General features: G+C 40.1%; 1 protein-coding gene and 1 long non-coding RNA gene across 2 annotated transcripts in view; one reads left to right on the top strand and one right to left on the bottom strand.

Annotated features, from left to right (window-relative positions):
* Positions 1–972: 972 nt before the first annotated feature.
* IREB2 (iron responsive element binding protein 2) overlaps positions 973–24,353 on the top strand; it is a 37,630-nt gene continuing 14,249 nt past the window's right edge. The window contains exons 1-11 of the mRNA XM_032763056.2: positions 973–1,174; positions 3,487–3,576; positions 7,433–7,598; positions 9,053–9,190; positions 12,301–12,522; positions 14,675–14,744; positions 17,676–17,859; positions 18,806–18,945; positions 20,773–20,944; positions 22,512–22,612; positions 23,103–23,219. Coding sequence (XP_032618947.1) covers positions 1,069–1,174; positions 3,487–3,576; positions 7,433–7,598; positions 9,053–9,190; positions 12,301–12,522; positions 14,675–14,744; positions 17,676–17,859; positions 18,806–18,945; positions 20,773–20,944; positions 22,512–22,612; positions 23,103–23,219 — 1,506 coding nt within the window. The 5' untranslated portion in view covers positions 973–1,068. The remainder of the gene's footprint in view (positions 1,175–3,486; positions 3,577–7,432; positions 7,599–9,052; positions 9,191–12,300; positions 12,523–14,674; positions 14,745–17,675; positions 17,860–18,805; positions 18,946–20,772; positions 20,945–22,511; positions 22,613–23,102; positions 23,220–24,353) is intronic.
* LOC116815044 (uncharacterized) overlaps positions 14,012–24,353 on the bottom strand; it is a 31,224-nt gene continuing 20,882 nt past the window's right edge. Inside the window, exon 3 of the long non-coding RNA XR_004371399.2 lies at positions 14,012–14,539. This is a non-coding gene — a long non-coding RNA (uncharacterized LOC116815044). The remainder of the gene's footprint in view (positions 14,540–24,353) is intronic.

Raw genomic sequence — 24,353 nt, 5'->3', positions numbered from 1 at the left:
CCTTCATGGGTCATGTTTCCTAGACCTTTAATCATTTTTGTTGCTCTACTCTAGATTTTCTCCAATTTGTCCCCACCTTTCCTGAAATGTGCCACCCAGAACTGGGCACAATATTCCAGCTGAGGCCTAATCAATGCAGAATACAGTAGAATTACTTCTTGTGTCTTGCTTACAATACTCCTGCTAATACACCCCAGAATGTTTGCTTTTTTTGGCAACTGCATTACATTGTGGACTCATAGTCAGTTTGTGATCCATTATGACCCACAGATTCCTTTCCCGTTCTCCTTCCTAGGCAGTCATTTCCCATTTTGTATGAGTGCAACTGATTGTTCCTTCCTAAGTGGAGTACTTTGCATCTGTCCTTATTGAATGTCAGCCTACTTTCTTCAGTGTATTTAGCCAGATCATTTTGAATTTTAATCATGTCCTCTAAAGCACTTGCAACCCCTCCCACCTTGTGTCCATCACAGATTTTATATGTTTACTCTCTATGCCATTATCTAAATCCTCAATGAAGATATTGACCAAACTAGACCCAGAATGGAAGGGGCACTAAAAGCAGTTTCCCCAAGTTGACACGTGAAATGAACCCGAGCATCCACCCTGCCCCTGTGAAAGGCCCAGCTGGATGTGACCTGCGAGCTGCCCTCAGGGCCACCCCACCCTCCTGCGGCCCCAACGCTCGCTGCCCGGGGCACAGCTCAGGGATGGGACACGCCCCGTCAGCCCCCGCCCTGCTCCCGCGTAGCCCAGCATAACCACGGGCTCGCTGAGGCCCCAGGGCACGGAACAAGCGAGTAGCCAGAAACTCAGGCGTACGCCCAGACTGAGGCTGCCGTGACCGGGCACCTAAGCCACCGCTGAAATCACTTCCCCCAACCAGCCCCACCCTCTCCTTTATTGAGCCTGGAACTATCGCGAGAGCGGTCAGCACAGTATCTTCCCCCCCCGGCCCCGGCTCATTCTCACGAGATCCCCGCTGTTTTTCCTTTATTGCCATGACCTAAGGTCTCGCGCGAGCTGTGTCAACTAATCGGACGGGCGGAACTCATTTCCAGTCTCGCGATGTTTGGTGATGGCTCCACCCCTACGGCCCCCTCTCCGAGTCTTCCTCGTCCCCCTCCCCACGTAGAGTTAATATGGTCGCCAGCGATGGACCCTGCAAGGCCAGGTCAGTGCGAGTCGGGCTCGGCGGGGGAGGGGCGATTCCGCTCCCGAAGGGCCCCGCTTCTGCCTAGCGCCCCCGCGTTCCTGGTCTGGTGCGACCCTTCGCCCTGCAGTTCGCGGCCTGGCTTGGACCTCAGCCCAGCTCCCCGACTGGGCCCGCGACCCCGCTCGCAGATGCCCCGGAGGCATAGTGAATGTTATGGCCCCCGGTGCCGTTATTGTCTCTCACCCCCGGACCGGGTCCGCTATTTAGACAGCCGTACGATGCCACCCCGTCCACAAGCTCCCTCACTCTATCCCTGTCCTTGTTCGGCCCTTTCGGCTCGCACCGGCAGGCTTCGCACGTCCTGGACGGGGCTCGAGCCGAAGTGAGAGGGGGCCGTCCGCTTCTCCTCTGGGCGAGGCCGACAGCAGAGCTAAGGCGGCGTGGAGCAGCCGCCCAGTCGGGCACCTCAGCGCCCCGCGAGCAGCTGCCCCTCGCCTGAGCACCCGCTCCGTTTCAGATCTAACGCTGCTGACAGTTTGCTGGACCCCTGCTGCTGCCCCCACACACATCCCAGGGTGAGTTGAGCTCACTCCCTTCCCCTGCGCCACTCTTGTCTGCATGCCTCTCAAGCTGACCGTGATAAGAGACGCGCGTGGTGTTGCTGTACTTTCTCCTACCCCCCTCCCCGCAGCAACTGCCCCCGCCCCCCACAGCGAAATGGCCAAAAAACTGTCCTGTGATTGGAGGGGGGATGGTGACAGCTATACTGGACCCTGAGCTGAGATGGGCCCTCGAAACACCTGTTATGAATGGGCTGGAGGAGTCCCAGCAAACACGATGTACTGGGCCCCAAATTTCTCAAGACAGCCCTTCCTGTGACCCAAGTCTCTCAACCCTTATTGGGCTCTTCTCCAAGTCATGGATCAGAAATGGGTTGAAAACAATGGATCTCATACTTGTACTCTTCTTGGGTACCTTTTACAATAGATAGGCACAGAGCAGACAGGGCTTTGTTTTTAAACCTCTAATTGAAAAGCTCACCGTGTAGATAACAGAGTCCTGTGTAGTTCATTACTTCAAAAGGTTGAAGGATATAGGTTCATGCTGTTACTGTTTATTAAGCTGCCTCACTTTAAATATTTGTGAATAGATGCCCTATCTCACTAAGTATCTCGCTCCCTTTTTTTAAATCTAGTATCTCCAAATCCTTCAGTTATTTTTGTTGACCATTTCTGGTTCCTCTTTAATTTCATTATCCTGCAAACATTTAAGCACATGAGTAACATTTTGCCCATAAATGGATTACTTGAGCATGTTTGCAGATTCAGGGCCTTACCAGAGATCTTACCATCAAAGCAAAATAATGTGTAAAGTACCCATGATGCTATATTTACATTACAATGAAAATGTAAGCAAAGTAGGAGGTGAAAGCATGGCAACCTACTAAAAAAGAGAAGCTTCTGTTGCTGATACAGTCTTTTAAAATCAACAAAGCCATCTGCCTGCAAAAACTTATGCATCTACTTAACTTTACTCACCTGAGTTATTCCATTGATTTCAGTGTAAATGTTTGTAGGACTGGGAGTGGGGTGGTGTGTCAGTTTTAACTTTTGTTTTAAAACCAAATTTGAATTTCTTAAACTATATTGAGTTCTTTAGGCCTTCCTAAGAGATATTACTGATGTTCATTTAGTTTAATATTATTTGAGTGGCAATAAATATTCTTTCTGTAAATTCCATTCCTTCTGAAAACAATTTCAAATTGATATGCAGTTCTTTTCTACAGATTTTTTATCTTCACTTTTTAAATAAGGTCCGTTATAAAGTGCATTTCTGTCTATTATCTTTAGGTACTAATATGGCTGTTGTTACCATAGTACTTATCCTCACAACTCCCCTGGGAGGTAGGGAACAATCATTTTGCAGATGGGGAACTGAGACTAGATGCCAGATTTTTAGGCATCTAAAGATGCAGATGAAGTGGGTTTTAGCCCATGAAAGCTTGTGCCTAAATACATTTGTTCGTCTCTAAGGTGCCACAAGTACTCCTTGTTGTTTTTGCAGATTTTTAGTGGTATTTAGGTACCTAGTGGGACTTACAAAGTTTCCTAGGTGCCTGACTCCCTAAGAGGTTTTGAAAATCCCACTAGGTACCTATCTGCAAATTTAGATGCCTAAATATCTGGCCCTGAATGATTTGTCCAAGGTCACACAGGGCCATCTGTGGTGAAACAGGGAATAGAACTGCATTCTTTTGAGCCCCAGGCTACTGCCTGAACCACTGCACCATCCTTTCTTTCCACATAATAATTTGCTGCATTATTTTTCAGAATGCCCATTCCAGTACTTAATTGAAACATTAAATGACAATCCAGAGAAGAAGTTCTACAATATCGCTAAACTTGGGGGCACCAAGTATGGTAATACTACTTTTTAATAGCTTTTTAGTAGTATGGTTCCACTAGTAAATATGCATCAGTTATGTGACTACATTGTCTTTAGTAGGTTTGTATGAAAGCGTGTAATTTTACCCTAAACATGCTGTTTTATTAAGTTGATTAATAATTTGCTTTAAGTGAGATAAAAGGAATGATACTTTTCCCTTAGTAGAAAAGTTTGGTTAAGTGAGGGATACTTCTTGGCCTTTTATAGGCATAATAGTTAATATAGTAATAAAAAACATTTTCATTACAGAAAATAATCATTTCTGTTATGGAATTAACAAGCGGTGACAAAAACATAAACTCTGTGTTACCTCACATGTAAATAAAAGTTTTTACAGGAATGTATTCATCGTGGTCACATACATGCAGAAGAATTATGCATCACTGACTCATTTATTCTAATGACAATCTCATATTTCTTTGAGGGTTTCTTTGTGTCACAGTTTAGGGCCCAAAGCATCTGTATTTCCATGCATGGTCCAACAAGGGTACCTGCTGCCAGGTTTCTGGCTCCCTCACTGTTGTCTTTCCTGGGTGGAGACCCATCTCTTTCTCCCTCCTGACTGGATATTTCCTGCCTGAAAAGTTCCTTAATTATACTGTGAATTCACTGTCAAAGTCAGACTGCCTGCTTTGTCTTTTTTCTCAGAGATGGTTAACAGTGCAGTTGCCACAGTCATAAGTTACCAAACAGCACTTCCTATGCAAGAATATTTATTCTTTGGGTGTAAACATTACAGAGAAAACATTAAAGAAATAAAAGCACCTACATGCATGCTAATAAGCTTACCAGAGATCAGTCCAGCTGTCTTTAGGATGAGCTCTGGCAAGTGAGTCCTTCAGCACCCCTCCAAAGAGGTTTCTTTTGTGGTCACAAGTTCATAACAGTCTTAGCGCAAAACTAGTGCACATGTGAAGAATTTAGGCCCTCTTTATACAGTTTGGAGGTATTTGAGCTGAAGCAGACAATCAGTAGACAATTGGTTTCTCTCCCTAGGGCTTAGTTTCAAAAGGATGGATTCACAGTGGGTTATTTGCATTCCTCTGACCCTCCCCACCCCCAAGTATTTCGTAGGAAATCCACTTCACATGTATTGTTCCAAAAAGTCCTTTGAAATTCCTAATATCTCTCAGAGATTGCAGTAATCCTTCCACCTCCTAAAGAATTTCCATACAATTCCATGATAGTGCACAAACAGCATTTTCAATACAGTGGATCCCAAAGGTGTGAAATGTAATTCAGTAAGGTTTAATTCCATAAGATTTGTCCATGATATTCAGGGGGCCATTTAGGGATCTGGGGCAAAAATCTGTCTGGGGATTGGTCCTGCTTTGAGCAGGGGGTTGGACTAAATGACCTCCTGAGGTCCCTTCCAACCCTGATATTCTATGTCACATCTTGATTTTAATTTTTTGGGTGATCTTGTGTTCATGAAAATGATGAAACCAGCTAGAGCCAGACAGACCTTATGAAAGTTTTCTCACAGAGTTCTTCAAATATACCTTTGTCCTGACACGCAGTTGACTTCTCTCTCACAAGGCTGTTCATCTAATAAGTAGAAAACTACACATACATCACTTGGGTTTCATGCATTTTGTGGAGTGAACTTTGTCAAGGGAGTGGGCTTCCTCCAAATAATCTTGGTTGTTGATGACTTTCCTAAAGCCCAGTTTTGTTCAGTAGGACTACTGCTGTTAGCCTTGTCTCTTTTGCACTGTTTCTTGCTATCCCATATCTCTCCTCTTCAGCAATTCCAAAAAACCCAAAAACCTCTAGTTCGAATGGCAGCAAAGATATGAAGATAAACATAAATGTGAACAGCAGACAGACAGCTCCTCTGTCTCTACTCATAGCTTTTCAAGCAGTATCAGTAGAGTAGAATTAAGAAAATCAGTCAGTCTCACATGTGCTTTTCAGAGCCTTAAGGACAGCAGTGAAATTGAACAGAATTATTTCACTTTCTGTCTGAATGCTTTGGAAAGCTATGAGGAGCCGCAGAAATCACTGGAGCAATTTAGGGCAAAGGACTGTGTAAATGGAGACTGTGGAGGAGTAGACTAATAGTGACTCTCTCCAACAGTCATAGTGTTGAGTTGGGAGAGGGAGAAGGAGATGTGCCTTCAGAGTTATCAAACACGCATTAAAACAGACAGAGACTATTATGAAAGATAGAATTCCAAAGCCTAGCCCCGAGACAGCATTCTGGTAGAAATCCTAGCGCCTGCATCTTACCGGTCATACATCCTGGATCTCCTTTGTGACTCTCTGTCCTGCAGTTTAAAAGTTCAATTGAGTTTTTTGGTTCCAAACTGCTATAGAGAGTCTGATTGTCTTAATATTTAAAGTGGGAACAGAGGTATTCAGTTATGAAAAAAATGTAGCTAGGTGACTGAGACTGAAAAACCTTCTCTGGACAGCTCTTGAATGAACACACACACACACACTGTGTGTATGGTAGTGTATTGGAGTGCCTTTATTCTTCATTAAAGGGAAGAACACAACTGACAGGGATATAAGATCATTTTGTTCTGGCAGTTTGAATATTAAGCACACTTAGTGCTGACATTACACCACATTTATTTTAATCAGATTTCTGTACAATTTGCTTTTTGTATGAATCATCTAATTAGAGAATTACAATGACTGCCTTGTAAAATGTATCTAATGTAGCATAAGCCACGAAACCCTGAAGCAATAGTTTGTAGGCAGGCAAAGTCCATGGACTTGGTTGAAACTGCCATTTCATCTGTTTGTTAACATTCAGATCTGAGCTTTGGTCTCTAGAGCTGAAACACTAGTACGTGAACCTGTTCGACCAGTTACCTAGCATCCTTTATTTCCCCCTATTGCTGTACTCTCATTTGACCACCTGAATTATTGCTGATGGAATGATGTTTGTGAGTGAATGATCGTACCTAATTTAGTACCGAAGAGCTCCTTTACTGCCTTCAGTGGTGACTAGCAGCCCTTTCTTCTTTTTAATCTGTCCCTCCCCCGTGTTTTCTCTTCCTTGAAAGCTCCCAATTTTTTACTTTGCTGTTACTTTATATTAATCAGTTTAGGTCTAGATTTCTTCCACTTTTAGAGCCCACACCGAGATTATTTCTTGTCTTACTGTCACCTTCTGTGAACGAAGGGGAGACTGCACATAGCGATCCATATTCTGGCATTAAATTCACCCTATACATGGAGTATCATTGCTTCACTGTTTAATCAAACCATTATTCTCTTCCATTCAAATCCTCCTTGAAAACTCACCTCTTCTATAGTGCCTACAATAAGTGACTCACTATTCAGTGTTTGTTTTATATATTTAAAAACAAAATCCCCAACCCTCCCAGATGTGCACACTCCTAACCCTACTGCTGTAGCCCTCATCCTAACTTGACTGTTTGTCACCCTCACATATTTTGATCCATCTCTAATGATGTCCAGACCCTGCAATGAGCTTTGTACGATTGGACCTCTACACTTGGGTGGTATCCCATTGACTTCTGTGGGGCTCTGCCTGGATTCACATATTCAAAGATCATTTTTGGATCAAGGCCATTTTTTTCATACGCTTTTATACTAAGGACCAGGTCTTCCTCTCTTCCGTGAAACATTGTTGCACCCTTCTGAATGCTATAAAATAATAATAGAGAACAAATGCACATTGATTGATTTAGTGTTTCCTTGTAACTGGATTGTATTCTTGTGCTCTGATGCGGTTGGAATGAATTTCACTGCATGATTTGTCAAATCTCTTTAGTATAGTAAGGTACTATTTGTTAAAACATACATAGGTTAAAAGTGTTTCCTTGATTATTTCATTTACTTTCCCATAACCAGATATTCTGCCTTATTCCATACGGGTACTGTTGGAAACTGCTGTCCGTAACTGTGATGGCTTCTTAGTAAAAAAGGAAGATGCTATGAATATTTTAGACTGGAAAACAAAACAGAATAATGTTGAAGTGCCCTTCTATCCTGCCAGAGTTCTTCTTCAAGACTTTACGTAAGTGAAATATTTTCTTTTTTTTAATTTCATTTTTCTAACAAAGTTTTCGAAATCGGTCTTGGTTCACCGTGCTCAGTGAGGTTACCAGTCTTTTCTCAGGGCTGAAAACAAAGTGAGCTGGCTCTTGTGAAGTTTAAGCATTCCATTAGTGAATGGAAATCCATAGTTTGTGTTAGTGCACTTTCAGTGATGTTCCTACATTGTAAATAAAGCCTCTGATCCTGCAAGTTGGTCCAAGAAGGCAGATGCATGTGCCCACATGGAACTTTGCTGGGATTCCATATGGGTGAAGGTTTCTGTCTGCATGGAGTAACTTGCAGAATAAGGGCAAAAGAACCAGCTTGGTGGCACTTTAACAATAGCAGGATTGTGTGATGGTGCAATGAAATATTTAGAAATCTTACTTGTGATAACTTAAGGTCAAGTCCTGCTTGTTTTACTGAATAAATTGATAAGTCTACTGAAGTCAATGGGACTTCTTACATGAATAAGAAAAGCAAGATTTGTCCATTAGAATGTTACCTGTGGATTATTGAGACTTGTGGATGTGAGGTGGCTAAAAGGGTTATCCTTAAGCAGCTACAGAATATTAAACTAAGCACATTTAATTTTGCCAAGCTGGGCAGCCATTTATTTGCCAAGAAGCCATGCAGAACAGAGAAGAACTCTGTGTAAGTTCAAACCTCATCTCTCTGACAAACAGAAGCTGGTCCAATAAGAGATATTAGTTCATCCAACTTATCTCTCTAAGAAATATCCTAGTAATATAAAAATATATGGAAGTGATTTAAGTGTTTAGTTAACAAATCAAATCATAAGACTTTCATAAAATTTCAGTGTATATCAGTATTCTTTTCCTTTCCTTTAGTTTTGTATGTTGTCCTTAAGAGTGTTTTTTATCTGTAAAATGGGATAACAGTATTTAACTGCTTTTGTAATGTGCCTTTCAATCCTGAAATGAATACTGCTATAATATAAGTGAAAAACACAAATTGCAAAGTAGTATTAGAATATATAGCATATGCATTAATTTGTATAGCAAAGTGGTGGTGTACAGCTACCATACATCCAGAAGTGGCCATTATGCTAAGGTTTCCTTACAGTTCAGGAGCATAACAAGACAAAAGGGCAAATACCAAATGTAATCAGTTGGCCAAGGAATTTGCATGTTCCTATTTGACACAGTTTTGAAATGTGTTAGATGGTTATGCTTGGGCTTAGGATGGCGCACAGTTTTTATTTACATATATTTAAACAAACACAACATACGAATACTTAATATTCCTTAAAACATGTTAGCCAAAGTAAAACGAGCATTACGAGATAGTATTCAAATAGGCTGATATGGAGGGTGAATTAAAAACAAGCTTCTACAATTAGCTTTATTTTAGAGAATTGTCAGTGCATCATAATACATGTAAAGTGCTGTTTCTTTGTTGCTCTTTTGTTAGTGGAATTCCTGCAATGGTGGATTTTGCTGCCATGAGGGAAGCAGTGAAAAATCTTGGAGGAGATCCTATGAAAGTCCATCCTGCCTGCCCAACTGATCTCACTGTTGACCATTCTTTGCAGATTGACTTCAGTAAATGGTATTTAATCTACATAATCTAGTTCTGTTTAATGATTAAATTTTAGGGGTGGTCAGTGTTCTCAGTAGTGCTTTATTCACTGCTCCTTTGGTAGCATAGAGATAGCCCATGCAACCATCATGGAGTTACTGTGTAATAATTCACGAATATCATATGCTCTATACATTTGATGTAAGGGGGTTTGCTATATGATTATAAAGTGAATTCATGCAGGGGTCAGTTGCATATATGTAGGAAAGAGGACAATATTCTGAGAGAACCACTCATTTACCCACATTTGAGGAACAATATTAGACCCATTTGCTTCTAACCCCCTCTCAAACCCATATCTTGCTCCATGGCCCTGTTACAATCACAGATTGTAGGTGCATGGAAACCTAAGACAAAGGGCTTCTTGGGGGATAAAATTTATTCTCAAGCTGTGAGGACAGTAGTTGTCAGGAGCTGTTCAGGAGCAAAAGGCTGACAGACACATCCCTAAGGAGGATCTCTGAAGCCATTGGACCTTTTTAAGCTTCCAAGTGATGGTTAAGTTTAAACAGTACTTTGTTTTAAGAACATAAGGACGGCCATAATAGGTCAGACCAATGGTCCATCTAGCCCAGTATCCTGTCTTCTGGCAGTGGCCAATGCTAGATGCTTCAGAGGCAATGAACAGAACAGGTAGCCATCAAATGATCCATCCCCTGTCTCCCATTCCCAGCTTCTGGCAAACAGAGGCTAGGGATGCTTCAGAGCATGATTTTGCATCCCTGTCCATCCTGGCTAATCGCCATTGACGACCCTCTTCTCCCTGAACTTACCTAGTTCGTTTTTGAACCATGTTACAGGCTTGGCCTTCACAAAATCCTGTGGCAAAGAGTTTCACAGGTTGACACTGCGCTGTATGAAGAAATACTGTCTGATCGCTCAGAAAGCTGTCTGGTCCCTGTATTGACTGATGGTCATACTCCTGAAGGGCAGACTTACAGGTGCCACGCCCAGTTGGGCCTGCTGAAAAATCACATTGGTATGCTGGGCTGTAGCCCAAGACCAGGCTGAGATTGGCAGAATTGCAAAATCCCAGCCCAGGCAACTAGAGGCACAAGACCTCATACTTGAGGAGGTGCATGCAGAGAGACTAGAAAAGGGGTCAGAGACAGTGTTATCTCATGAGATTGTGTCTGGAAGTTTTGACAGCGTGGAAAAGAAAAGCTTTAAATTACACTTACCTTTTGCCTCACTCTTGTAACAGTATGTCTACACAGTAAAAGCTGTGCGTGTGCTAGCCTACTCAAGCTAGCTTGAATCCAACTAGCATGGCTAACAATAATGGGGAAGACATCACCGTGAGGGATAGCAAGCAGAGTATGTACCATGGGGCTGTGCCAGGCTTGTGCTACCCATGCAGAAGTCTGTACTGCACTGTGTTCACTGCTTTTGTTACTCTGCTAGATGGAGTGAAGCTAGCTTGGGTAAGCTAGCTGTGCTGTGTAGACATACCCTATGTGATTACAGCTCCTTTTCTTCTTTCAAAGCATGTAGCCTCCCAAAGGGCATATTGACTGGTCTAAACTGGTGAATTGAAAGAGTTCAGAACTGCTGTGAAAGACACTCTTGTGCATATTTGGTTTTTGGGTGAATCTTTTAAATACATACAAAACTCCAATTTTGACAATAGTAATTTAGAAGAATGAAAAACAAGAAAGTACAGTAGAACCAAGTTAACCAAGCCTCTCTTATCCAGCTCTTGGTATTAACCAAATCACCAGCCATCCCAGACTGACAGTAGCTGGGCTCGGGCTGTCAGCCCCAGGTGACTGGGACTCCTGCTGTCAGCCTGAGCCCCAGCTACCTGGGGCTGACAGCCCAAGCCCTCGCCACCCATTCTCCAGTTTATCCAAATTTTTGGTTATCTGATCTGCCTGCGGTCCCAATTAGACCAGATAATCAGGTTTCCACTGTATAGCTGTGAAATGAAGATTATTTTGTGATACTGCTTCTCCAGCAGACCAGTTCTTTTTTTAACCCTTACTTGTGTTTGAAAGGGAAAAGCCCAAATTGTGATTAGTTAAGTCTGAAATTATCAGAAAGGCCAAATGTTGGCAGGAGATCTCAACATGCTGCTTTCTACTGATATATCCAGTTCCGCTAGTTCACTGTTGGAAAGTCCACAGAAGTCTGTCAGCATCTGCTAAAGTGTGATATGAGGCCCTTCCCCAAGGTGCTGCGTCTGCATAGCTTCCAATTCCCGCTAGCTGAGAGATTGTGAACTGAGCTTAGATTCAGACAAAATGTCTGTGAGGTGGTATGGTATCCTGCCAATAGACAATGGAAATTTGTTCTTTTATTTTAGAGCAGCAGAAGCATTGATAGCCCTGTTTTTCAATGTGTCAAATTATTGAATGTAACCATTAGAGGTAAAAAGTCAATCATCTTTCACAGTGGGTTTTTTCAGTGTGTTCATGTTAAGGTTGAGTGTAGTGTATATAGCGTGTAGTATGGTAAACGTGTAGATGGTTTTAAAAATGTTTACCTACAGTGTTTTATGTATGTACTTATATTATTTTCTTGAGCCTGAAGTATAATAATTTTATATTTGTAGTAATAAAATGTGTTTATTGCTTGAGCCCTTATTTCCAAAACACAATTAAATATAAAATATCACAACTGCTTCCTTGAGTAAACTGTAGCAAGAGACAATTTCCCAGGGATCTAACAAATGTCGACAGTGCTGCAATAGAGAGTAAAACCAAACACAATCCCCAACCCTTCCCTGGGACAAGACTTTTGTCACATCCCTTCCCTTCAGACCTTGAGTAAACAGTGCAAGGACCATCTGTGTCCTGTTAATAAATGTAGTGTTTGGCAGACCAATCAGGTGAGTAAGTAGTTTATATGGCAGATATTACAGTTCCTTTTAGAAAAGCTAAAGGTCAGTACAATTTAGTTTTGTATGGTCACCATGATGTATTCTTTGGTTAACTAAACTTACCCAGTGACACTTTACTTTGCACCAGGGTTGTAATAAAATGGTGACCTTTTAGATACAGTTGGTCATTTGTTGGGGGTATTTTTTCAGTAGGAAAATGTTTTTGTGCACTTGTTTCATTTTCTGTTTAAAATGACAGTGCAATACAGAATGCTCCGAATCCTGGAGGTGGTGACTTACAGAGGCCGTTGGCAAAGATTTCTCCACATAAAGCGCAGCCTCGGAAGGTACCTTGCAGGGGCCAGACTGGCTGCAAAGGGCCATGTGATGCTGGAGAATCAAGTCGTAACTCAGGAAAATTTTCTGCGCAGATTGAGAATACTCCTATCCTCTGTCCATTTCATCTTCAACCAGTGCCTGAGTATGAAATGCTTTTATTGCTTAAATTTAATTGTCAAATCCTTCTTTTGCTGGAGGGAATTATGGTTGTGTTTTACCAACTGGAACGCAGGTCCTTTTTGTGTGCTGTCTCCTAGTTCAGCACTTCCTTTTAGTTTGCAGTGCTTTTGGTTTAAATTTAAGGTTGAGCAGAACAATTGTACCATGCTATCAAATGATGCAGGCTTGTCTCCAGAGCAACAGTACAGCTTTTAAAGTGTTTGCCTGCCTTGTGAAAGCCTGTTGGCTAATTATAGCTAGCTTTTTGGAGTTAATTGTAAAATTTAAATATTGCCTCCAAAATACAAAAAAGTAAGCTGTCTGTCCTCCACAAAGCAGGCAGTGTGCCTTAAGCTGCACTGAAGGAGCCTCTTGGTTGTCATCCACAATGCCTGCAACAACTGACAGACATGCTGCTCTATGCTAAATATGCCTTTCTGCATCTCCATCCACTCCACCCAGAAACAAGCCTGAGCATTTAGGATGGTGTCTAACACCACAGGTGTTTGAACTGACCTAAACAGGAGAAGAACTTAGGTAAAGCATTCTGCAGAGGGTCATTTATCTGGTGGTTGATTGTCTTCTTAAATCTTGAGCTGGAGACTTGCCTCATTTCCTTGTAAGGGCAGTGATACATAGGAACAGTGCTCTATAAATTAGTTAATGTAATAAGGCACAGCTGAAACTTTGGTTTAAATCTGAAAGTCTCTATTGTTTTATATTTCATGTAAATGATTTACGGAAGGTTTAAACTCCTTTCTTTCCTGATAAGAATTGGACATACCCATACTAGCTAAGAAAGCAGTATATATATCATCCCCAAGGCCACAAATAACCTCTAATCCATCTGTCACTGAGTTGAAATGCAGCATTACATCTTGACTGTATGTGACAGCCCACAAAGGCCTCATTTGCTTGCCTTTTCCCAAGATTCATTTATTTATAGGTCCTTTTGCAGCACTCCATCTATGACAATTGCATGCAATAACCCTCATCTTTCAACTGCCACCTATCTTCTCTGATAGATTGGCTAGATCTTTCTTTCTGTGGCTGACATATCTAGAATTTCAATGCTATATCAAAGAGGAGACTCACAACAATACAGTATTTGGATTGTGTTGCAAATTTTATTTAAAAAAAAAATATTTCAATCTCTTTTGCTTTTTCCAGACAGAAACACAAATGTGATGAGAAAAGTTAAATGTTTTCTGCAATCTGGATGTTGCTGATACCAGTATACCCTTTTCTACCAGCAGTGGCATTCATTAAGCTGCAATTTGAGTGATGATTATCCCTTAGACCTTTGTAAAACAATACACTATATGACCTTCCTCTGTTGCAGAAGAGAAAGCGGGAAAGGTCATGATGTAAAATGCAGCCCTAAAATACAATTTAGAGAAGGGCTTTTATTACTTTCTCTCACAAAAAAAGCTCCCAGAGAAGCAGTAGCTATAAAAACACAATCCAGCAACGAATTTCACTCATTTAATAAAATGATGCTTTTCATTACAAACACATAGGAAAGTTACTCATCTGCATTCATGTTTAGACACTGTGGTGATGAGCGCCTATATATAAGTAAATTAATACAGTTCCTGGAAGACATTTACAAATAAATTTATACGGTATCTTATTGGCGTTCTAGTCAGCAGTTAGAGGACCAGACTTGAAAATGAGCAATTCTCTTGCCAGCAATAACATAAATCAGACACCTTATTTCTTTCCCAACATCAAATTGCTTGAGATAAGCAACTCTTATGAATATCAGTTAGAAGTACCTTCCTTGTTTGACAGTGCAGTTATTGTCGTCCCTCACGTGCTGGGAAGGTATATTTTTCTGATGAGTGTTTTTTGAGGTTACTTGCTTCAGGCAAATTAGAGCTAAAAACTCTCATTTATGCTGTGTGTGATGAGAAGACCAGTCCCTTTCTCTGCTGTTTTCAGAGGGCATCTTCTCCTGTCCTCACTTCCTTGTTTGGAAGAAATTGCCTCAGTCGTGTCTAAAAGGATTTTAAAGAATTCTGCTATTTGCAGCGATGAATGAGAGGTCCAGCAAATAAAAGCAAAAAGCAAATCTCACTGTTTATCATTGAAAACATGCCATTGTTTATCAATTAATTTTAATTAATTTCTAGGCCTGAAACAGTGTTAAAAAACCAAGAGGTGGAATTTGGCAGAAATAGAGAGAGGCTTCAGTTTTTTAAGGTATGCCATTTTTTTCTTCAGTCCTCTTATTATATTTTTTCATTTGATTTGATGTTTTGTCAAGCTTTCAAATGGCCGTGGCAGTTCATGATGGTAGAGGGGGATTTATTATATCACTTTCAAAATGTCAGATTTTCAAGTCAGAATTTTTGAGTGTATATTAGTACAGCTGATTAGTGCATAACATGATGATATAATTTTTTGGAAGAATGCCCAAGTAATTAATGACTCTTAGGCACTGTAGAGCCCTGATTAAGGCGTGTGTGGGTTTTTTAAAGGAGGAAGGGTACAAAATATTAACAGAAATAGTAAATAAGCTAATATTAACTGAAATACTGGATTTATTTGGATTTAAACTTTTCCCAAGTGTTTGTAACCCAAATATCGATAGTATGGTGTTCGAGTCTGAGAACCGGAAGTAATGCTAACTGGAAACAAAAGTGAAACTGACCAGACACTAAGGACTTGATACTTTGAGGTGCAAAACATCCTAAATTTCCATTGAAATGAAAGTGTGTTGAGAGCTCTCAGCACCTCAGAATTATCTGCCGCAGATTATCTGTCTGTGTCTCTACAGCTTAACTGCTTCATCAGTCCAAACATGTTTTCATCTAAAGTGTCATAGGAATTTTTAGCTGGTAGACAATAGAGCCCATATACTTAAAAGTTGGTACAGTCTATTGAATCAACAATCATCAGCCTTAAGAGGATTGGAAAGAGGTGCCATATATGAGAAATTTTAAAGCCTAAATACAGCTGAGTTTCACACCAGCCTTATCCCCTAGACAAAGCCCTGATCCTGCAAATCTCTGTTTAAGCCAATAGTCCCATTTAGATCAGTGGGACTACTTCTGAATGGGATTTGGGTACAAGTCATTGCCACTCTGATAACCAGCTAGCAGTTGTGGTGGGGTTGCTTTACTGATGTAAGTCATTTCTCCCTTCCTCTGATTCAGTGTGTTTCTGTAGTGCTTGCTGCTAGCCTAGGAACTTGTGACCTGCATTCTGATCACTATAAGGCAGCATGATGTGCTGCTATTCAGTCAACAAACAGGATACTTAACTATGTATGTTGCTGATTGGCTAGGGCATTTTTCTTCTATAGTACCATTACATATAATTACAGTAAAAGCTGTTTTATCCGGCACTTCACCAACCAGAAAGCTCTATAAATCGGCATTTCTGCTCTTCATTGAAATTCTGGTTTATAGTCTGGCTGGCATGGGGCTGGTGCATAGGAAGGAGTGCGGAGTGTGGGCTTTGGAGGAGGGAGTTTGGGTGCAGGAGGAGGTTCAGGGCGGTGGGGTGGGGTGCAGGCGTGTCAGATCTGGGGGGATGGTCTCCTTGGGCGGCTCCCCCCAAGCGGCAACTTGTCCTGGCTACTCCTAGGTGGAGGTGCAGTAGGCAGCTCCACACTCTGCCCCGCACCAAGCACTAACTCCACAGCTCCGGTTGGCTGAGAACCACAGCCAATGGGAGCTGCTGGGCCTGCACCTGCGGACGGAGGCAGCGGGCAGAACTACCTGCTGAGCCTTCACCTAGGAGCAGCCAGGACAAGTCACCACTTGCGGGGAGCCGCCCAAGTTGACCCCCCGCCTCCGGATCCAGCACTCCGCACCCCAACCTGCTGCCCCAAGCCCTCTCCTGCACCCAAACTCCCTCTCTCTTAGTTAACCCATATTTTTCACTTACCAGCACCCCTTATTTCCCCAACATGCTTGATAAAACAGCTTTTAGTGTAATTTAACACATAACCAACTAAGAAAGAAATTAACTAACAATTAAAGTGCAGTTCTACTCTGAAAAGTAACTCTGAAAATTGGGTTTCCATGTTTGTGATCTGAGTTTACAAGTAAACAGGTGACATGGTAAACAAGAAGCAGGCAGCATTATTTCCTGAAAATGTAAACAAACTTGTTTGTCTTCACGATTGGCTGATCAAGAAGTAGGACTAAGGGGATTTATAGTCTCTAAAGTTTTACATTGTTTTGAGTGTAGTTATGTCACAAAAAATTCTACCTTTGTAAGTTGCACTTTCATGATAGAGATTGCACTACAGTAGTTGTATGAGGTGAATTGAAAAATACTATTTCTTTATCATTTTTAGAGTGCAAATATCTGTAATAAAAATAATATAAAGTGAGCACTGTACACTTTGTATTCTGTGTTGTAACTGAAATCAATATATTAGAAAATGTAGAAAATATCAAAAAATATTTAAATGGTATTCTATTATTAACAACGCGATTAATCACGATTAATGTGTTTAATCGCTTGACAGCCCTAGTAAAAAGATGTTTTTCTAAGTGTCAGCTTTGCAATCTCAGCCAAGTTTGTGAGAATTTATCTGTATTTTTTGCAATCTCATAAAACATAATCAGTACCGATGGTTCTGCTGGCCAAGTATTACCCTTGGTTACACTTGTGCTTTCCCATTGTCTCAGTTCAGTGACATCTGTATGAGCCCATTGCTTTCATTAGGTTTGTATATATAAGTGATTATGAATTTAGTTAATAATTTTGTTGATGAACAGGAAGGAATAGAATCTAACTCATTCTCTCATAGCTGTAATGGCTTTCCAGTACTAACAGGGGGAATGAAAATCACAGCCAGGAATATCAGATGATGTGTGTTTATATACCCACAGGAAGCAGATGTGTGGATTTTTACATAGTCACTTTTCAGAGTGGAACCATGTATAAATGCTGAAATTGCATATATCCCAACTTACTTGAACAGCCAATTGTACATGAAGAGCAAGTACGATGATGTTCATTTTTTTTTATTCTTTATTATGTGTTCTTTAAAGTTATATGGCTTTATGTCACTAAACAGAGTTTAGTGCACCTTCTTTATAAATGCAAAACATCCTGGTTGATTTAAATATAACACAACAACCTTTTTTTTATTCTCTCTCAAAAAAATTATAGTGGGGTTCAAAGGTTTTTAGGAATGTTGCTGTAATTCCACCTGGAACAGGAATGGCACACCAAATGAACTTGGAATATTTGTCAAGAGTTGTTTTTGAAGTTAAAGATTTCCTATATCCCGACAGTGTCGTTGGCACAGATTCTCATACAACTATGGTAAATGGTTTGGGGATCTTGGGATGGGGTAAGTATTTGGTACATGACTTGATAATTTCAATTGCATTTGTAAGTTTTTGGTTTTTTTACTATCTAAATAGAAAATAATTATTATTTAATACTTTTTTCATATTGGATATTTCTCTGTTTCAAGCCTAACAGCATTTCAGAACTTGAAATTTTATTTAGGGGAAATATATTTTGAAGATAGAGTTTCATGACAAACAAATAATGGACTGAAATTGTTTGCAGTTCTTCTAAAAGAAATTAGAAAGATTCCCTATAGTAAGGCCAGTTTCATTCCCAGGATAATAGTGATTCACAACTTAAACAGTTGGGTTTTTAAGACATTTATATAATGATAGATGAGCATTTTGATGATGTTCTTGGAAATCAGTCAAGAACTGTGTATCCTGAGAAGGGATTTGAAGGAACTCATAATATTGCAAAGCTCTTGTTACTGTAGTTAGACGCACATTGGCATGGCAGTGTGGGGAAGCTTCCATGGCTATTGTTCATGCTGCATGTGTTTTCTGGATGAATAGAAACCTTCTATCCAACACCTTTCACCAGCAATAAATTCCTTTTTTTTCTAATTTAAAGAAAAAAAATTATAAGGAAATTAATTCAATGTTCAGATAAATACTGCTTTTTGAATGTGAGTGTGAAATTCAGATAAATATTAGTATAGTTGTTATATAAAATCAGTAGTAGATAAGGTACACAAGGCCAGCAGGATTAAAATGTGATAATTTAAGCAGTAGTTTTGCAAGATTCTTTCATGTCCATTCTTTTTAGTAGAAGACATCTGTATTGTACATATTGTCTTTCAGTTGGAGTCAGATACAAGTAAGGATGTGTTATTTTACAGATTATTATAGCCTTTAACTTCATTAGACTTTAATATGCACTTCAAAATGTTTATTAGGTCACTTACTTAGCACAATAAAACCAGTTTAATATTCTCCCTCCAGGTGTTGGCGGTATTGAAACAGAAGCAGTAATGCTGGGAATGCCAGTTACACTCACTTTGCCTGAGGTAGTTGGATGTGAGCTGACAGGCTTAGCCAGCCCACTTGCTACATCCATAGATGTTGTTCTAAGCATTACTAAGGTAATTTAGAATTCTGTTTAATCCTAAATCAAGCAGACTTTGTTATTGTGGGAGTTCTACCCAAGATGCTTGGAAAGTGAAATAAGACATGCGCAGTTTCTGATGCAGCATCATTAACTGTAGCTATATGAAATGGCAAGATCTCTATTAACCCCTAAGTACGCATCTGCTCATTTAAGTCCTATTTATTTTCTTTTTCCCAATGGTCCCTTAGATGCCATACATATAACTATGTATTTACAGACATTTTATAAATGTAACTAATGTCAGTGTTCCTAGTGAGAGCCTTTACACAGTCTCTGCAATGGAAAAACCCTCCTGTTTGACTCTTGGCTCCAAAGTGTTTCTTCAAAACTCTGCTTTTGCTCTCAACCTGGGGTAAATCAGGAGTTACTTCACTGAAGTCAGTAATTACAGCAGTGTAACGGAAATGTAGTGAAAGGAGAATGCGGCCCTGTCTCTCGGGATCTCCACTCCTGGGTTTTGTGGCCTCTGGTAAATGGTGTCAGAGTGATTCATGTCGGTATGATGAACGCTTCCTTTCTGGTCAGATCCTTAGCAAGATTTAATCTGTCTGTATTTTTCAGTTTTTCACTACACTTGGAGTTTTGTCTTTATAAATCAGAAAGTGTAAGAGGGGGTAAATATCAATGAGTCCCTGCTCTCCAAGCCCAATGAACTAGTTACAGTGGATTGCACCATCACACAGAAAAGCCTTGTTTGATTTCTGTTCCCAGGATACCCTAGCTGTGAATGCAGCATGCTTGGCTCCAAGAGATGAGGGGAGTGTAATAATTGGAGATATACCCATCTCCAAGAACTGGAAGGGACCTTGAAAGGTCATTGAGTCCAGCCTCCTGCCTTCACTAGCAGGACCAAGTACTGATTTTTGCCCCAGATCCCTAAGTGGCCCCCTCAAGGATTGAACTCACAACCCTGGGGTTTAGCAGGCCAATGCTCAAACCACTGAGCTATTTCCCCCACCCTCTTCGCACTGTTTAGCAGCAGCCATGCTAGCCTAAGGAGGACAGGTGTTGGCATCCTGGAAGGATTAGTGAGGCAGCGTACAGTGCCTCAAAATGAATGGGGGTTATTCCAGGAAAATTGGGGGACCATCAGGGATAAGGTAGCACTTAGGTTTCAATGACTGCACCCAACACACCAGTAATGTCGCTTTGCTTAACTATGTTAGTTCCAGTGTGGTGGTTTTATTTTCAGAGTTGTTTCTATGACGTGTTGCTGCTTAGATATTTGTGATTTATCTTCTCATCCTGACCTCTACAAATATCTTTTCCCTCATGCAGTTATCTCATTCTTGTGATTGCCATCCACTGTTCTCTAAAATTTCACTGCCTTCACAGCTAGGGTACCTTGGGGAACAAGAGAGGGGGAATAGTGTCTAACTAGGCTTTCCTCATGACAGTACAAAACACTGTCACTAGTTCACTGGGCTTAGAGTAGAGCTTTAAATTCCTTCCTCTGAATCTTTACCACCTTGACTACTAAATGAAAAGCCACATGTTGCCTTGTGAATTCCTGGCTCATCCTAGCAACACTTTAAAAAGCATAGTACACTTACTGCTTGAAAATCTGCTGAACTGAGTCGATGGGGAGAGATATCTTGAGGGTTTTTACCTCTGTCAGAGTCCAGTCTAAGTGATAAAGGTTTGAAGTTTGTGGACACGATTTAGGTATAAAGAAGTTTTGCACTATATTTCATTTTGTAAAATTAGTAATGGTTACTAATTTCAAACTGTTGCACCAAACATTCTCTGTAGTATACCTTCTATTCAGATGTTTTATAGTTCTGCATTTCATTTTTAACAGCAACTCAGGCAAGCAGGAGTGGCTGGAAAATTTGTTGAGTATTTTGGAACTGGCGTTTCCCAGCTGTCTGTAGCTGACCGAACCACAATAGCAAATATGTGTCCTGAATATGGTGCTATTCTGAGCTTTTTCCCTGTTGATAATGTGACGCTAAAGCACTTAAAGCATACAGGTAAGGATGAAATTAAAGTAAAACACACATGATTCAGCATATTAGCATTTTAAACTCACATGGCAAGTATTTTTATCTAAAATTGCATCATGTGTTCCATTTGGACAGTATTTTTCTTAAGGACTATAACCTGCTTGATGGAGATAATGTAATGGGTTCTGCTGTGCAGTAACATTCTGTGTCATGGGGAGCTACTCTGCAGATCCCTCCAATGAATAGCCTCATGGACACAATGGAATTTTAAATTTAATAAAAATTATATTGCTTTAATGAATATCAATTACCTTTTTCTGTGAAAGTGGCCATTGGGTCTTGGAGATTATTAGCACGTAAATTTCCTTGTGGCACTACATTTCATTAATTATGGTTTTTCTAGTTAAGCTAGGAAATAATTTTTTAAAATAAATCTTGACGGATAGCTGGCGTGCCTCTGAAGCTTGTACCAAATCTGGTTATATTATGTCTTCTTTGATCAGTCTGATCATTGCCATCACTGTTCAGGGTCAACTTATTCTTGAGCATGCAGAGGTCTTCTTTGTCAAAACAGACCATTTTCCTGCCCCTCCATGAGTTATTCTATAAGGCCAGGTATGGCAACATGGGAAAGTGGTTCCTCTTGACAATCAATGAAATCTTCCTTTTATATGACGGGAAAAGATTTGTGAGCGTATATTTAAAAATGGTTTCTTCCAGGATGGATTAAACGTGATTTGTCTTGTCACTACGGACCTCACAAACCATTACTTCATCTAACCAGTGTTTGGAACAGTGTTAGAGACTCAAATATATGTAGTTCAGACCAACCAAGTAAACCATGTTTAATACATTTAATCAAAATTGGTTTTAACCCATGTTTAAAATGGTTTATAACAATTTGAAAACAAGTTCAGACAGAGTTTGGTGGCTGCTGGGAAACTCAGCCTGCCGAGAATGGTCTTTTGCAGGATTATTTTGGTGTGTCTCAGCTTAGTTGGTTTTTGTGTTATCTTTTGGTTTCTCCCTTGTCACCTCCTATAAAAGTGAAATTCAGTCACTCTTGTTGCCTAATTTGGCTCAAAGGCTCAAGAAGGGTTTGCTGACGCTTCCCATAGACCATGTCATAATGAGAAGGGTATTTGCTGAATGAATGTTCCTTTTCTGAGGTCCATCTTAGACTGCAGTGAGGTGATCAGATGAAAATGAAAAGAGCTCTTAATTATGAACTAATAGTACGTATGCTTTCCGCAAGCTATTCAGTTTGTGTAGCTTGTCTGTCCTTGTTTCAAAGATTGAAGTACTGTATTTCACTTCTAGATTTTATGTCTGCTCCACAAGCTGCTAATAGAACAGAGATAGAATGTATATGGAAGATTATATGGCAAGAAGACATATTCAGGGCAGTTATTAAAGTGCAAAATCATAATTGTTATGCTCTTCAATAGTGCTTGATTCATGGAATCCATGGGGCGGCACACAGATTCTGTGTGAATTTGTCACAATATTTATTTCTGAGAACCCTAGTTACGAGTAAGTTATGCTTTTTTTTCAGTAGCATACCTTTTCCCATGTCTGGAAATATTTTCCATAGGTTTTGACAAGGCCAAGCTTGAGTCCATGGAAGCATATCTTAAAGCTGTGAAGTTATTTCGAAATGATCAGATTTCTTCAGAGGAACCTGAATATACCCAGGTATTTATAAAATGACTTTTGTTTTTGCAAATATTTGTATTCATTATTCATAAATTATTTTATTGTATTGTAATTGTTGCCATTTTTAATTGACATTTGTACATGAATATCTTAACTCATAGCTTTGGACAGTTAGATACTTTACCAAAAAAACCAACAACCTGACACACCATAATAAGTATAGGAAAGGCTGATTAATTCCTTTCATCAACCAGCTCTTTTAGGGTATCATATAAGTCTGACTTCATGAGAAATTTTGGCAGCTGGCGTCAAAGCTCACAGATTGTTCACGATAAAGGGTTGTTAGTCATACTCCATCTTAAAAATGGAAGTCTCACTTTTCAATGGAAAAACATCACAGAACATTCAAATTTACTAAACTGAATAGGCCCAGTTACCTTGAAAAACTAGGGCTAAATGTGCTGTTACCTATCGGGCAATGTTTCCTAGCACGCATTACTGTTTTTTGTTTTTGTTTTTTCTTTTCCAGATAATACAAATAGATCTGAGTTCTATAACGCCATATGTCAGTGGTCCAAAGAGGCCACAGGATAGAGTGGCTATTACTAATATGAAGAGTGATTTCCAAGCCTGCTTAAATGAGAAGGTTTGTACAACTTTGCTTTTAGTGGTTTGGTAGATGTATTGTAAGTCATTTTTTGGCTTTCATACTGAACACAATAGTTTATAAAGTCATAGTCCATAATCTGAAGCATTTATTTTACAAATATTCACTGCCTCAGTGAGTGTCCCTTGAGTATAGCTCTGTGTGCTAACCATCATAGGAATGTTACTGGGCCTCAAACAGTAGAAAATTTGAATTAAAATTGCAAAAAGCCTCAATTCATATTATGGACCTAAGAATCCACTCAGCAGAAAAGTGAAAAAGTTAAGCAATCAGGTGTTCCATACTTCTACAGTTTGTCTATTTAAGTCATTTTTAATTGCTAAATTAGTTAGGCATATAAGTGGGGTTTTTTTGAGAATTTCTATTTTAAAGCAAAATTGGGGCAAAAATTATTGTACAGTGCCATTTCTTATGAATGAGTTAAAAATACCTCCAAATCAGACTCATTGTTTGAAATTGAAACGAAGATTCTCAGTGGTTTTGGGAGGAAAATTCAGTTTACCCTGGCTTAATATAACTGTTAATTTAAAAAAAACAAAAAAAAAAAAGTGCCTTAACAACCATGAGCCTCAGATTTCCAGTGCTTTTGAATGGGAGCTGAATTTTCAATCCTAACATCCTATCAGGGATCAAGAAGGGCTGGATCAGCACTGAGTCAGAAGTAGAATTGCAAGTAGCATACAGTTGGATTCAAAGGCCACTGAAATCTGTCTACTGCTTCAGTGGGCTTTGGATAAGACCCACAGTGTGTAGCAATCAGCTGTGGTGGACTTGCCTTATATGGGAGAAAAATAAAAAACTCGATAGTGAAAAAAAATAGATGATCTCAGGGAAGCTGTTTGAACTGGCTGGGAATGGTGTTTCTGGATGGGCCATGAAGACTTCTGGGAGGTTAAATGTTACAGGCCCAGGCCCAGTTTATCTTTAATCCTCTCCCAGTCAAACTTGGTTTGACATCTTACTGTTTGATTAACTCATCTTTATTATATTTCAGACTGTTATAAAGTAGTGCTGAAGAAATGTAATTAATTAGGTTTAGAGCAGGGGTGGGCAAATTTTTGGCCCAAGGGCCACATCTAGGAATAGAAATTGTATGGTGGGCCATAAATGCTC

The sequence above is a fragment of the Chelonoidis abingdonii genome, chromosome 9, assembly GCF_003597395.2.
Source record: "Chelonoidis abingdonii isolate Lonesome George chromosome 9, CheloAbing_2.0, whole genome shotgun sequence".
Lineage (NCBI taxonomy): Eukaryota > Metazoa > Chordata > Testudines > Testudinidae > Chelonoidis > Chelonoidis abingdonii.
This window is presented reverse-complemented; position numbering and strand designations above follow the sequence as displayed.